We start from the raw sequence: 14,021 nt of genomic DNA, 5'->3' as shown, positions 1-14,021 counted from the left end.
CTTACCCTAGAGTTACTTACTGTGAATTTCTTGTAAACTTTTCTTCAAAAAATACTTTTTTGTTGAATAATATTTTTAGTATAAATGCAAATTATACGAGATCTAAACTTGAATAATAAGTATATTAAAGGATCTGACTGAAAAAAAGCAAAAAGTAGAATGTGTAATGAAAGATGTTTTAGTGATTAAACCAACATGTTTTAATGTAACCTAATTTAATGCCTAAATAAGGAGAGGCAAATACGTACTATGCTAAGTTTCTACTACTTGCAAAGATATAAACTGATAGTTTTGACATAAGTTTTGACTCTGGTTTAGACTAAAACCAAAACAGCACCTTTCTTTAAACAGTTTTATTGAGATATATTTCATACACACTACAACAAGCCCATCTAAGGTCAAATTGTATAATTCCGTGGATTTTAGCATGTTTGAGAGTTATGCGGCCATCACCATAGTTGATTTTAGAACATTTCGAAAAGGAATTCTAGACCCCTTAGTAGTCACTCTCCATCTCCCCTTCCCCCGGCCTCTGCAGTCACTAAGCTGCTTTCCGTCTCTGTGGATTTGTGTGTTCTGGACACTTCGTATGAGTGGAATCACACAATGTGAGGTCTTTTGTGACTGGCTCCTTTCACTTAGCATGATGTCTTCAGTATTGGTCCATGTTGAAGAGTGTGTTTGCATCTCCCTGATGACTAATGATGTGGAGCATCTTTTCATAGCTTACAAGCCATTTAGAGATCAGTCACTCGGCAGGAAGTGGTAGGGCTTGGATTTAAAACCAGGGTTTAAATGACTTATCAGTAATTTGTGTACCATTTCTGGAGAAATGGCTACTCAGAACCTTTGACCATTTTTAAATTGGATTATTTTTCTTTTAATTGTGGAGTTATAAGAATTCTGTGTATATTCTGGATGCAAGTTCCTTGTCAGATAATATGATATGCAAATACTCCTATTCCGTGGGCTGTTTTCCTTGGTACCCTTTAAAACATGTGCATGTGCGTTGGTCATATTTCTTGAAATTCTTGATGTAAAATCACTGCTACTAGTGAAAAAATATTTATGGCCATGCTTTAAATATATCATTTACATCCAAAATTTCTGTTTTAAATAACTTAAACATTTACTATGCCACATAATAATGCAGAGATACACAGACAGTCCTTATAACAATGGAATTAAAAGTTAGCATATAGTTTCAAAACACTGTTAAATTTTAACAAGTATATTTGCACACCCCTATTAAAATTGAAAATGAAAATACAGATACCAATAAATAACTAAATGTTTTTTTTAAAAACCCTAGCGTGTTAACAACTATCAGAATTGTTTACAGTTCCTTTACAATTATGTGGAGCAGTGGGTAAGAATTCAGAAGGTGCAAGCTGAATTCCTTAATTTAGAATTGTTTTGGGGACATTGTTTGGAAGGAATTTTCAAAGTTATTAACCTAGATTTTTTTAACTCAGAGAGAATTCAAACAAAATAACATTATGAATGCAATACTAAATTATAGAGTACAGTATCAATATTTTTATTTTAATTACCATTTAATAATAAGTAACAGTGAGAACTACCAATATAATTCAAAAAATATGTAAAAATGAGTTTTAAACAAAGACTTGTACAATTATATTTGTTATATTTATAAACATTGTGCTATCTTACTGTATTATATATAATACTATTTAAGTAATATTAAATGTTACTGTTGGCAACCGGAAGGGGCTTTGTCACAGTGGTTTGTTAACAAATAAGACAAATGATAGAGAAGTTGAAGATAGAAAAGTGCTTATTACTTTACTTGCTCTTTACAGCCTTCTAACAAAGTTTTGGGAGAATGAACGCTAGGCTCCATCTGGTTACCTAAGGTTACTGAGTGGGGTGAGAGGGTGGCAAGAATTGACCCATTTTGACTGAAGAAAGCACAGGCCACTTCTGATAGGAACCAGAGGAACAGCAGGCGGTTTGTGGCAAAAGGATCAACCTCAGAGGCAGACAGATTCGGGTTTTCAGTCTGACTTTACTGCTTGTTAACCATCTAGCCTTGGGCCAGTTATCTAATATTTTATAGCCTTTGTTTTCTTATGTTTAAAAATGTAATAATAATTCCACTTTCATTGAATTGTAAAGATTAAATAAAATTAAAATTAATAAAAGCATCTGGCACATACAGTGTGTACTCATTAAATATTTTTCATACTACTTTTTAGTGAGAAAAAACTATTTCTTTGGACTTTAATTCGGTGTCTGAGTGTGTTACGAGTAGTGCAGTGGTGGGGACACAGCCGAGGGGTGGCCGGTGCAGAGGCAGTCTCACTGCTCCCCCCAGTCCACAGGTCCAGGTGTTCACGTGGAGTGACTTGACTGGTGAGCATGCCAGAGATACTACTTTAGGGAGAAAAATAACTTAAGAATCGTTAATGATTATTTAGTACTACCTTGCAATGGTATAAAGCATTTCTCTGTATACTTAAAGCCACATTAAATATGTAAAAAAATCACCTAGTTTTTTAATATTCAGAAGTCACTCTAAGAGTTGAAAATGTAGTATTCCTGGCTGGTGTGGCTCAGTGGATTGAGCACCAGGGGTCACCTGTTCCATTCCCAGTCAGAGCACATGCCTGGGTTGCAGGCCAGGTTCCCAGTAGGGGCCACGCAGGAGGCAATCACACACTGATGTTTCTCTCCCTCCCTTTCTCCCTCCCCCTCTGTCTAGAAATAAATAAATAAAATCTTTAAAAAAATAAAAATAAGATTGTAGTATTTGGGTATATTACTTAATATGATGCATAGCCCAAAAGAAAAGGAGTAAAAGAAGTTATTTTGAATCATCATATGTGATGGTGGCTGTGCTAGTTCCTGGACATACTAATGTACAAAACAGTCTCAGTCTTCCGGAGCTCATAGCTAAGTAGAGATCCTTACGGCACAAGAGAAAGGATAAGTGATGTGGACAATGATATAGATGTCTCAGTACTTGAAAATATTTTCTTTACTGTCAAGTTTTTTTAACTTTATAGTATATGTAATATAATATATAGTCAATATAGCAGCAAGGTAAATGGTGTATTTAGTCCAGAATGCTACTGATAACTAAGTTATTCCTTCAGTGTTATTGGTATAAGCTAAATAAAAGTAATAAAGGGTGATGGGGAAAAGGTTATAGAAAAAAGGAAGAGAATGTATGTTGGTAGGGGCTGGGGGTGGCAAACAGAGAAAAGAAAAAGGTATATTTTGGCGGAAATATAGATAAGCTTCAGGTGTCACTAGAGCCTTCTTATCCTTACAAATCACAGGTTGCATTAAATCCCGCCCGCCTGGGGAAACTGGGCACGAAACGTTACGGGGCACACTGATAAGGGCACTCAAAGCACGGTCCCTGACTCAAACCACTGCTGTCAGCCCCGGAGCCATGCTGACTTTGGAACAAATACAGTGTGTGAATTTGTTCTTATGTTAAATCATCTTAATAAAGTAAACAAAATACATTGTTGATTTTTGTTTTAGTGTCTTTGCAAGATATAACGATGAGAAAAGCTTTCCGAAGTTCTACGATTCAAGATCAGCAGCTTTTTGACCGCAAGACTTTGCCTATTCCGTTACAGGAGACATACGATGTTTGTGAGCAGCCTCCGCCTCTCAACATACTCACTCCTTACAGGTCAGTGGACGCATAAATGAGAGGGCTGGTTATTTATCTCAGACTTCAGGTTCACGTAGGTAGCAGTCTGCCTTTAAATGCTACGTCCCCAAACATTCTTTCTTTCACTGGGCTCCTGACCAACACAGAGAACATCCCTGATCTAGAACCTTTAGAAAACGTTTGCTTTATTCACGGGGTTCCCACAGGTCTTGCATACAAAAGACAAGACTAATTTAAGGGAGCTGTTTTCACAAGTATTAATAAGAAAACCAATGGCAAAATTAGTACTATGCAGGGCCAAGGAGTTGTTATTGTCTTTTAAATTTAATTTCTGATCAGATGGAAAAGAAAAAATAAAGAGCTCAAAATTCTCACACTAACAAATACTATTTTTGCTTGTCTTATTTACTGACCTGTATTGATCTGTATACATTACTTTTACAATACATAATGAGTATATAGTATTTGTTTTTAAAATGTAATCTACCATTTAAAATAAAATCTGGAATTATTCAGCCTTTTTTTTGGAGCCCTTTCACATGATTTGTTAAATAGGTAATTTAAGATGCATTACACATATCCTGAATAAAATGGTATTCAGTTAGTTATTTGAAACTATTTTTCAGTATGCAAGTCATTTGGATATAAATAACTGTGGTACTACAAGAATGACTATTAGGTGATATTTTGGGGGTTTGGTAAGATAATAAGTAAATTAGAGTATTGGCAGAAACTCTGTATAATTTCTCTATTCTAAATGATATTATGTCCTTTCAGACTTTTGTCTTGGCAGAACCATTTATAATTACTGGAATTTCTCAAAGGACTTTTAGAAAACTTGTTATTCAGCAGAAGTTAGGGATGAAAATTATCCAGCTGTACTTTAAATTATTAACGCCAACTCTGAAAAAACATCTAGTTTTCTGTTTTTCTCAGTTTCCTGTCTGACTTGTGAGAACTATTCTATTGGTATAGTATTCTAATTTATTTTGCCACTATTTTTAAATGTGCTATAGTTTGTTAATGTAAGAGAAAAAACATTTCACTAAACTAGTTCTATTCTGATTGCCTAATACTTACTAATACATATTTTAATTGATATTTTACATTTCAGGGATGATGGTAAAGAAGGTTTGAAGTTTTATACCAATCCTTCATATTTCTTTGATCTATGGAAAGAAAAAATGTTGCAAGACACAGAGGATAAGAGGAAAGAAAAGAGGAAGCAGAAGGTATTACAAGAGATTCAAAAAATTGAAGTTAGTTTTCATGCATTTGTGTTTTATTGCACATGGGGACTTCATTAGTTCTGTACTTTGACAGTTTTATTTTATTGGTTCAGTGTAGTCAAATACTGAGGTGTTTATAATCACACAGAAAGATTACAGTATAATTTGAGTAGATTAGATTATTATAATGACATGATTATATGTAGTTAGATATATACATAATATAATTATTATAATATGGTGTGATAAGTGCCATGACAGAGGTATGCACACAGAAAAAAGCATTTGATTTAAACAGAGGACAGGGTTGGCAACCACTTTCAACAAAGCTTGCAATGTATCTTGAACAAAAAATAAGTGGGCCAGGGAATTAAGTGGGCCAGGGAAGAGAAGAACGTTCTAGCAAGAAGGAACAAAGGGATATTGTCTGGGTTCGGTAGAGTAGATCCAGCTAATATTTTCTAACTGTAGAACCTATCCTGATGTTTTGGAAAGGTTATTATACTCTCTCTAAATTCCTGTTATCTGTCTGCTGTGTTGTTGTTTTCTACCTTCCAATAAAATTCACTTGGATTTACTTTACTCCGAGTTAATGGTAATTAGAAATACAGGAGGAGGAAGCAGTGTTGGCTTTAGGCAGAACGATGAAGGAGGCAAAGTCTGTCTTCACCACTCCTCTGTAATGAGAGAGCTCTTACAGCTCTCTCTGCTTCCCTCTCCATAACACATTCCTGTTACCATTTGTACTGGACAGTAAGTAGCCCTGGGTTCTAGCTAGAGTTTGCACAGTGGTGATGGGCAGCTCACAGATTACACCTGTGAGCAGGGTTGTGTTTGATAACCACAGAGGTTTTAAATTTGTTGAACTGAAATGCCTTCAAGAGGCATGGCTGTGTGGTTCACTGCCTTCCCCGAGTTACACCCTGCTGTCTCCTTTTGTGTATGTTACCTTCTTGGCCCCTTATGGCATTTGACTTTTTGGTACCTACTCTAGACTTTTCTGTGCTTGCTCCCACAATTTAAATGACTTCTTGTTTTATTTTTTAAATACACTGTTTTCTATTGAGTGACACCGTTTTAATGGGCTAAATGGATAATTGGATTTTATTATGGCCTAATATATTGACTAGCCAATTGGTAACTTCCCAGATAACATAACCCTAGTAAATTTTCAGGTTTTGGTTAGAGATAGACAGTGCCATTAATGGTAGAAATTTCACAAAACTAAGAGATGTGGTAGCAAAGTTGGTGAATCGTTTTTCATCTGAAAGGGCTTTCTGACTTCAGATTTTATTATGTAGGCATACTGTTTTTATCTGGTACATCAATTCCAATTAGAGATTAAAAAAACATGAGAAACTGGATTATAAGCAAATTAGCTAAGATTTAAATCAGTGTACAAATGAACTGTCTCTGTGTTACTTTTACTATATTATCATGACATTGTTTTTTTTTTCAATGTTAATGTTAGAATTTTATTGTGATTGTTATAACCTCTTTTTAAAAACTTGGCACTTCAGTGTTTGGCTTTGTCTCAATACATCTGTTATAGCAGAAAAATCTAGATCGTCCTCATGAACCAGAAAAAGTGCCAAGAGCCCCTCATGACAGGCGGAGAGAATGGCAGAAGCTGGCCCAGGGTCCGGAGCTGGCTGAAGACGATGCTAATCTCTTACATAAGCATATTGAAGTTGCTAACGGCCCAGCCTCCCATTTTGAAACAAGGTTTCGTTTCGTTTCTTTCTTTTGTTTGTTTTTTAACAAAATTAGTGATAAAAAACTGGTTTTATTTCTACTATCTATACCTGTAAGTGTTAGGACCTGAACTGCTGACATGGCAGACCCTGTTACAAGCATAGAGATGGTTTTAAAGCCCCGAGCATCATGAGCTTGCCGAGGTCTGATCTCGGGCAGATTGTTTGCTGAGGTCTGATCTCGGGCAGATTGTTTTCGTGCTGGGGCTTTAGTTTCGTCATCTTTAGAAAGAGGTGGTCAGAGTCGGTGATCTTCAGTGTTGTTTTAGCTTTTGTATGAAGTCTCAGCTTCCGCAGCGTTTCAGGCAGACTCTGCTAGAGTTTCACAATACAGGAAGGGGGTCTGGAATTATTTTTTGAACTATTATTGACTTACTACATATAAAATAGTTGAGAAAGGGTTATATTTTGTTCCTTTTTCTTTCTGACTTCCTTTCTCTGCCATATGTCTCACTCAGATATATCAGGACTTTAAAACAAAATTACTCATCTCCCTTTGCAAAAATATGCAATAGATCCTTTCCTTTCTCAGTGGTTAGGGGCCCTGTATAAGTGACATGCCAGCCTAGCAAACATGCTAGCATCTTTCTGTGAAGAAATTAATTTTTGTATAGTTGATTGATTATTGTTATTACTGTATATATTATAGTTACTGATTTTTGAATGGAAAGACCTTAAGGTTTTCTTTTGAATAATACATATAAATTATTGGGCCATAAGTATGAAATATTTTGGCCTATTTTAGGAGTAATATACATATAAGACACTGTATGAATTGCTGAAAAAAATAATGAAAGAATTGGGATTTTTTTTAGAAAGATTAACCTACAGGCAAACATTTATTTCTACTGTTAGGTAACTGAGGTGTTTAGCTGACCCGGCAGTGTAAACACGGCACTTCTGACTTGCTTTGTGCATATGTTTGAAATCCAGCTTTGTCCTGACATGCACTACAATCAGTAAATATTTATGTCTTCCCATGCTTGGGGTGTCTAAAATTTTGCTTCAATCAGATCTTCAGTCACATGTTGCTGTGTTAATGAGCATCTATTTGCTGAGAACCCTAGCATTTTTGAAAACACAGAAAAGCCAAAAATGATGTTGCCAGCCCTGCCTGTGGGGCCAGTGTCAGGGAGGCATTTCGCCTTGGGCACAAGACATTGGGGAGCCATGTAGGTGTGGGAGAGCAATAAGACATCCTGGTGGTAGGAAGTCCCAGGTTTGATATTCTGTTTGTCATTGGCATCTTGTTGTAAAGAAAAAAATGAAATGGAGGCAGATTGCTTTGAATGCAGTTTGCTAAAAGTTCATTATTTTCTTGTTTATAAGATTATATATGTAATACTTTTTATCCTTGTGAATTTAGTATTGTGCTATAAAATAATAGAATAGCTGAAGGTCATCATAACCTGAAGCAGCAAGGAAAATTTGCATTATGAGCAGCATTTTTTGTTCTAAAAGCAGGATGGATATGATGAATTTCCAAGAGAAGTTTCTTAAAGGTGGTTAAAATATTGACATTCAAAGGATAAACTTTATCTCACGTAGAACACTTTACTCCACCAAAAAAAATATACTGATACTGTGTTTTTTTTTCAGACCTCAGACGTATGTCGATCATATGGATGGATCTTACTCACTTTCTGCCCTGCCATTCAGTCAGATGAGTGAGCTTCTCACTAGAGCCGAGGAAAGGGTCTTAGTCAGACCACATGAACCGCCTCCGCCTCCACCAATGCATGGAGCAGGAGATGCGAAGCCCATACCCACCTGTATCAGGTACGTGGGGACAAGCACTTGGCGTTTATCTCAGAGGTTGGTAATCTTTTTTATTTTTTTAAGGCCCAGATGGTAAGTATTCTGGGCTTTGTGGGCATATGTTTGTGTTATACATACTCAACTCTGCCATGGTTGCATGAAAGCAGCCATGGATTCTATGCATAATTAAATGAACATGTTTGTGTTTCAGCAAAACTTTATTTACAAAAACAAGGAGTGGGACAGATTTGGCATATGGGAGGTACTTTTCTAACCTCTAATAAAAGCTGTCACAGTCTCTTGGGAAAATTAACTAATGAGAATTTACTTTAGAGGTTAAAACATGTTTCATTTTATTATAGCTTTGTTATTAAACACAGGATGTGCAGGAGAGGAGAGCAGGTCCTTGAATAGCATCATCTTGTACAGCATTGTTTAACATTGATTAGATGCTATAGGAACTTAATTTTTGTTTATATTAATTAGCCTATGGTAAAATTGGTTTTGTTATAAGATGTTTTCACTTAAAGTCCTTGAACCTGTCAACATTTATAAGGGAAGACTTGCTGTGTATTAACACACAAAAATTTTTTTGTGATGTGTTAAGGGACTAAAAAATGGAAACCAAATGTGTGATTATAAGTGCTGATTTAATATTAGGGGAAATACTCTAAAAATTTCAGAATAGGCAGTTGCTCATAGTGTTTTAGCAAAGCTGTTTTGAACCTTTATTTTGTCCGGTGTTATCCAAATTATAAATTTTTAAAGAGAAAGCAAGGTCAGCTTTATAATTTTCAGTTAAAAAAAGAAATCAATGTTCTGTCACCGACTCATTTGATGTTTCATCCTCAGGAAGGAAGAGGGCTGTATATTTCCTTTTGTGGTTTGTAATTAGTTGTCAGGGATTTAACTGAAATGACATATGATGAGTCTTAATAGCTTCAATACAAATACAGAATTTTACTGGGCACGGGTATTGATACAAACATTGTAATATGATAAATGTTGAGTCATTGCAAAGACTCATATCACAGTACAAAATTGAGCATCTTACTTACCAAAGTAAGCATAAAATGCTTGAGTGGATAGGAAAGTTGCACGAGAGGTTGAAATTTCCAAAGTCCCACCTATTCATTTTCTTGTTGGTGTACTTTTATTTCTACTTTCATTCCACAGTAAATACTGCTGCAAATTTTTTAATTTCTATAGGAACATGTTAATGCATTTACCTTGATATAATCACTGATCATTTATATTTTGTGTAATTAACTTTTTCTCTCTTAATAACTTGCTAGGATCTCTTTATCATTTCAGTTCTGCTACAGGTTTGGTAGAAAATCGCCCTCAGTCACCAGCTACAGGCAGGACACCTGTGTTTGTGAGCCCCACCCCCCCACCTCCTCCACCACCTCTTCCATCTGCCTTGTCAACTTCGTCATTAAGAGCTTCAATGACTTCAACTCCTCCCCCACCAGTACCACCCCCACCTCCACCTCCAGCCACTGCTCTGCAAGCTCCAGCAGTACCACCACCTCCAGCTCCTCTTCAGATTGCCCCTGGAGTTCTTCACCCAGCTCCTCCTCCGATCGCACCTCCTCTAGTACAGCCCTCTCCTCCAGTAGCTAGAGCTGCCCCAGTATGTGAGACTGTACCAGTTCATCCACTCCCACAAGGCGAAGTCCAGGGGCTGCCTCCACCCCCGCCACCGCCTCCCTTGCCTCCACCTGGCATTCGACCATCATCACCTGTCACAGTTGCAGCTCTTGCTCATCCTCCTTCTGGGCTACATCCAGCTCCATCTACTGCCCCAGGTCCCCATGCTCCATTAATGCCTCCATCTCCTCCATCACAAGTCGTACCTGCTTCTGAGCCAAAGCGTCATCCATCAACCCTACCAGTAATCAGTGACGCCAGGAGTGTACTTCTGGAAGCCATACGAAAAGGTAATGTTCTCGGGGCCATTAAAAGTATTGCTCTTGTAGCACTGGCAACTTTCTTATTAAACAGTAAACCTTTGCTCATGTATAAAATTTTAAATGATCATGTTTTTGCACAAATGGCCTTTAGAAAGTAAAGCTGTGTTCAACTTTTATTTTAAATCATTTTAAAGAAAATATATCACATTTGGTTATTTTATTTTCATATTTAGTAGGGATTATAATGTTTATTGAATGAATGAGAAAAGTATCAGACTTAAAAATTACAGAAAAATTAGTTAGAACCCTTTATATTATGTTTAATATGTATACTAACTCCTTTTAAAAAACACTGTATTTTCTTCAGAGTAAAGGCTCTCCGTCTGGTGTCTCAGTGACACTTGCTCTACCAGATGCCTTTAAAGCTTCCTCCCTTATTTAAAAAAAAAAAACAAAACCTGACATACTCATTGAGTTACTCTGCCAGCATTTCCTAAGCACCTACTATATGCCAGGTGCTAACAGTATAGAGTGAATAAGAGTGCTTTTTCCTCAAGTAGAAGGAGAATAAAGCCTCAGAAAATATCGTCAGCAGTGTTTATTTTATTTGACCGTAGAGGTAACAGAAGAAAAGTATTATCTGGTTAACTTTGTAGGATTTGGTGAGCAGGGAGGCATAATAGACTATAATGTTTTAATAAACTATAGATAGCCACTGGATGTCTGGCAGGTTCTACCAACTAATGTCACAGATAGCATAATGAAGAAATCAGTGCCTCTCTAAATACAATTCCTTCAGGATCTTTTTAACAGATCTTGCTTTATATTTTTCTATTAGTATTTCTTCTGTGCATTTGATTTCATCCCAGAAAGATTAATGATATCTAGCATTTGGTGTTTTGGTTTACAATGAATGGTTTGCATTTACTGTGTCAGGTATTCAGCTACGAAAGGTAGAAGAGCAGCGTGAACAGGAAGCTAAACATGAACGCATTGAAAACGACGTTGCCACCATCCTATCCCGCCGCATTGCTGTGGAATACAGTGATTCAGAAGATGATTCAGAGTTTGATGAAGTAGATTGGTTGGAGTAAGAAAAATGCATTGATAAATACTACAAAACTGAATGCAAATGTCCTTTGTGGTGCTTGTTCTTTGAAAATGTTTGGTCATTCCAGTGTTTTGCTTTCTTTTCCTTAAGATAAATAACCTTTTTCCTCCATAATTTTTGATTTCTAAGAGAACTATTAGCATACATTTCAGACTAAATGTTTTACAGTGGCTTATGTTTTTTATTTTTCCCTGAAAAGGCAATTTGGTCAAATAAACCACTAAGTATTAAGCATGGACAGCTGTTATTAGAGTAGCAGACTCAGTTTTTGATGTATCTTAATTGTGCACTTTGTGAATTTTAATTTAAAGGAAGCGACTGAGATTGAAATCATGAGGGCAACTGTATCTATTAATGAGCCTTATTCCACTTCTTGATGTTTTCAAAAGAGAAACACTAACTTGATTACATGAATACACTCAGAAAGTACATTTAGCTTGTAGTATTGGATTCTCTTAAAGGAATGCTTGAATTTTTTAATTATTGTTTTATTGTTTTTAAATACTTGCCTTATTTGAATGTTTAGCAGTATCCTTTCCCACTTATATATTGTGTGGTACAATTTTGCTTGCCTATAAGAGTTTAAAAGATTTCCATGTGAAATACTCTGACATAAGCATACATGTAACTTACGTAACTGTTAAGAATAACAGTCTGATTTAATAAATGGTTCACTTTAAAGGTTCATGGGTGTTGCTCTTTGAATAAAAGTATTTCTGAAAGTTTACCAAATAATATAAAGTAGTTTCTTAATACCTGGATAGTAAACAAAGGCATTTAAATCCACTTGTGCTGCGTGTGTGATTCCCTAATCGTACAGATTCATACTGTCTAGTGTAAAGGGGTAACTTTTGTAACACTTTCATCCTAAGTTCACAAAATCAGTATTTTTCAACTCCTTATGCTCTTAAAGTCTTAACTTGCTCGTTTCAGCACACCTTGACTTTAACATTATTCTTGAAATTATATTTTGCAACATCAAAATGAGTTGTGAATGTTTGTACAGCCCAGATTCAGAGGTAGAAGGGAAGTAACATTGATATCAGGTTATTTAGCATGAAGAAAAGTCTAAATGACGTTCCTTGCTTCTGTCTGCTCCTTTTGCAATGCAATTTCCAACTCCTCCCCTCAAGAGATGGGTTCCAATCCACCTCCTGAATCTGAGACTTGTTTTAACCAAAAACATGTGGCAGAAATGGGCTCAGAAGCCTGCTAGAAGATCAGAAACCTCGTGGAGAGGGCAATCCCAAGTGAGGCCATCTTGGACCAGCCAAGCACAATCTCGCCTACTGCCTGATTGGAGGCAGATGAGCAGGCCTTGCTTAGGTTAGCCTGGACCAGGAGAACTATTCAGCAGACCCATAAGCTCATAAAAATAAATGCTTATTGCCTCATACCTAGGTCCTGAGGTGGATTATTTCACATAGCATTATTGTGGCAATAAACAGCGGGTACACACACTCATTGATGACTTGTTAATTTGGGGGTTATTTAGGCAGATAACCAATGACTTTGTATCCTTGTATTATAGGAGTGATGAACTGAGTTTTACTGTAGCAATACAGTTTGGGCATAAAAAACCATTTCCTAATGCCTCTTTAATAAACAAAAAGATTTGCTTTGGTCTTTTGGTAGCTTTGCCTAAGAACAAGAGATTGCATAGACATTTGAGATTTCTTTCTAACCTTACAAAACTGTAGTGTTGAATTTAAGTCAAGAAAATATGGCAGTTTAAATTTTGTCTTTTTTAAGTGTGCTGTGGTCAAAGGAGTAGCTAATAAGTAGTTTTTATAAAGCTCAATTAGAGCCAGATAATGAAGACATAATGGTGCTGGTGTTGGAGCAGTTAAGGTGGTAAAAAGAAAATGAAAAAAGATTTCTTAATAACAGGAGTGTATCTGTTGTAAAGCCTGGATGTATGTGGCCTAAATAGTTTGTGATAGATTACTTTTTGTTGGTTTTTTTTTTTTTACAACATTCCTAGAAGATAAGAACATGTCCATAGACTGAAGAGGTCATATATCTATATATGAGCACTTGTTTCGGTTGAACTCATCCATTCACCTCCATATTACCACACCCAGCGAGTACTCTCTAGTCCTTTATTTGATCTTTATTCTCTGTGTGCTCTATGTCCTTGAAGCTGTGAATGCCTCTGGCTTTTTTTGCAACACTGTTCCTTCCTCTTCCCAGTAAGGGTGGGACAGAAGAAGGGGAGGGAAATGCCAAGCTGTGGTAGAGTTTGGGGGAAATTCAGTCATTGTGGCGGGAGAGAGAGTGTGTCTATTAACTTTTTCTCTTTTTTTTAAGCAACTTTAATTTTAGATTTTATTTATTTATTTTTAGAGAGGAAAGGGAGGGAGAAAGAGAGAGAGAGAAACATCAATGTATGGTTACTGGGGGCCATGGCATGCAACCCAGGCATGTGCCCTGACTGGGAATCGAACCTGCAATGCTTTGGTTTGCAGCCCGCGCTCAATCCACTGAGCTACGCCAGCCAGGGCAACTTTTTCTAAGTAAGGAATATTTGTAAGCTTCAGATTTATAAGGCATTTTAAGCTATAACCACTGCTTTTCATAATTTATGATATATTGGCAGAA

At 36.4% G+C, this 14,021-nt stretch overlaps 1 protein-coding gene across 4 annotated transcripts in view; it reads left to right on the top strand.

The window, feature by feature from the left end:
• WASF1 (WASP family member 1) overlaps positions 1–12,105 on the top strand; it is a 41,368-nt gene extending 29,263 nt beyond the window's left edge. For 2 of the 4 annotated variants that reach the window (XM_045843326.1, XM_045843329.1), the window contains 6 exons: positions 3,517–3,670; positions 4,767–4,911; positions 6,434–6,606; positions 8,235–8,414; positions 9,708–10,336; positions 11,246–12,105. In XM_045843326.1, coding sequence (XP_045699282.1) covers positions 3,517–3,670; positions 4,767–4,911; positions 6,434–6,606; positions 8,235–8,414; positions 9,708–10,336; positions 11,246–11,403 — 1,439 coding nt within the window. In that variant the 3' untranslated portion in view covers positions 11,404–12,105. The remainder of the gene's footprint in view (positions 1–3,516; positions 3,671–4,766; positions 4,912–6,433; positions 6,607–8,234; positions 8,415–9,707; positions 10,337–11,245) is intronic. The other 2 variants (XM_045843328.1, XM_045843327.1) reach the window with 2 other exon arrangements.
• The last annotated feature ends 1,916 nt before the right edge of the window (positions 12,106–14,021 follow it).

This window comes from Phyllostomus hastatus, unplaced genomic scaffold (assembly GCF_019186645.2).
Source record: "Phyllostomus hastatus isolate PE091 unplaced genomic scaffold, TTU_PhHast_1.1 phas_contig_40, whole genome shotgun sequence".
In the NCBI taxonomy this organism is placed as follows: domain Eukaryota; kingdom Metazoa; phylum Chordata; class Mammalia; order Chiroptera; family Phyllostomidae; genus Phyllostomus; species Phyllostomus hastatus.
The sequence above is the reverse complement of the archived record's forward strand: the minus strand, read 5'-3'. Positions and strand labels throughout refer to the sequence as shown.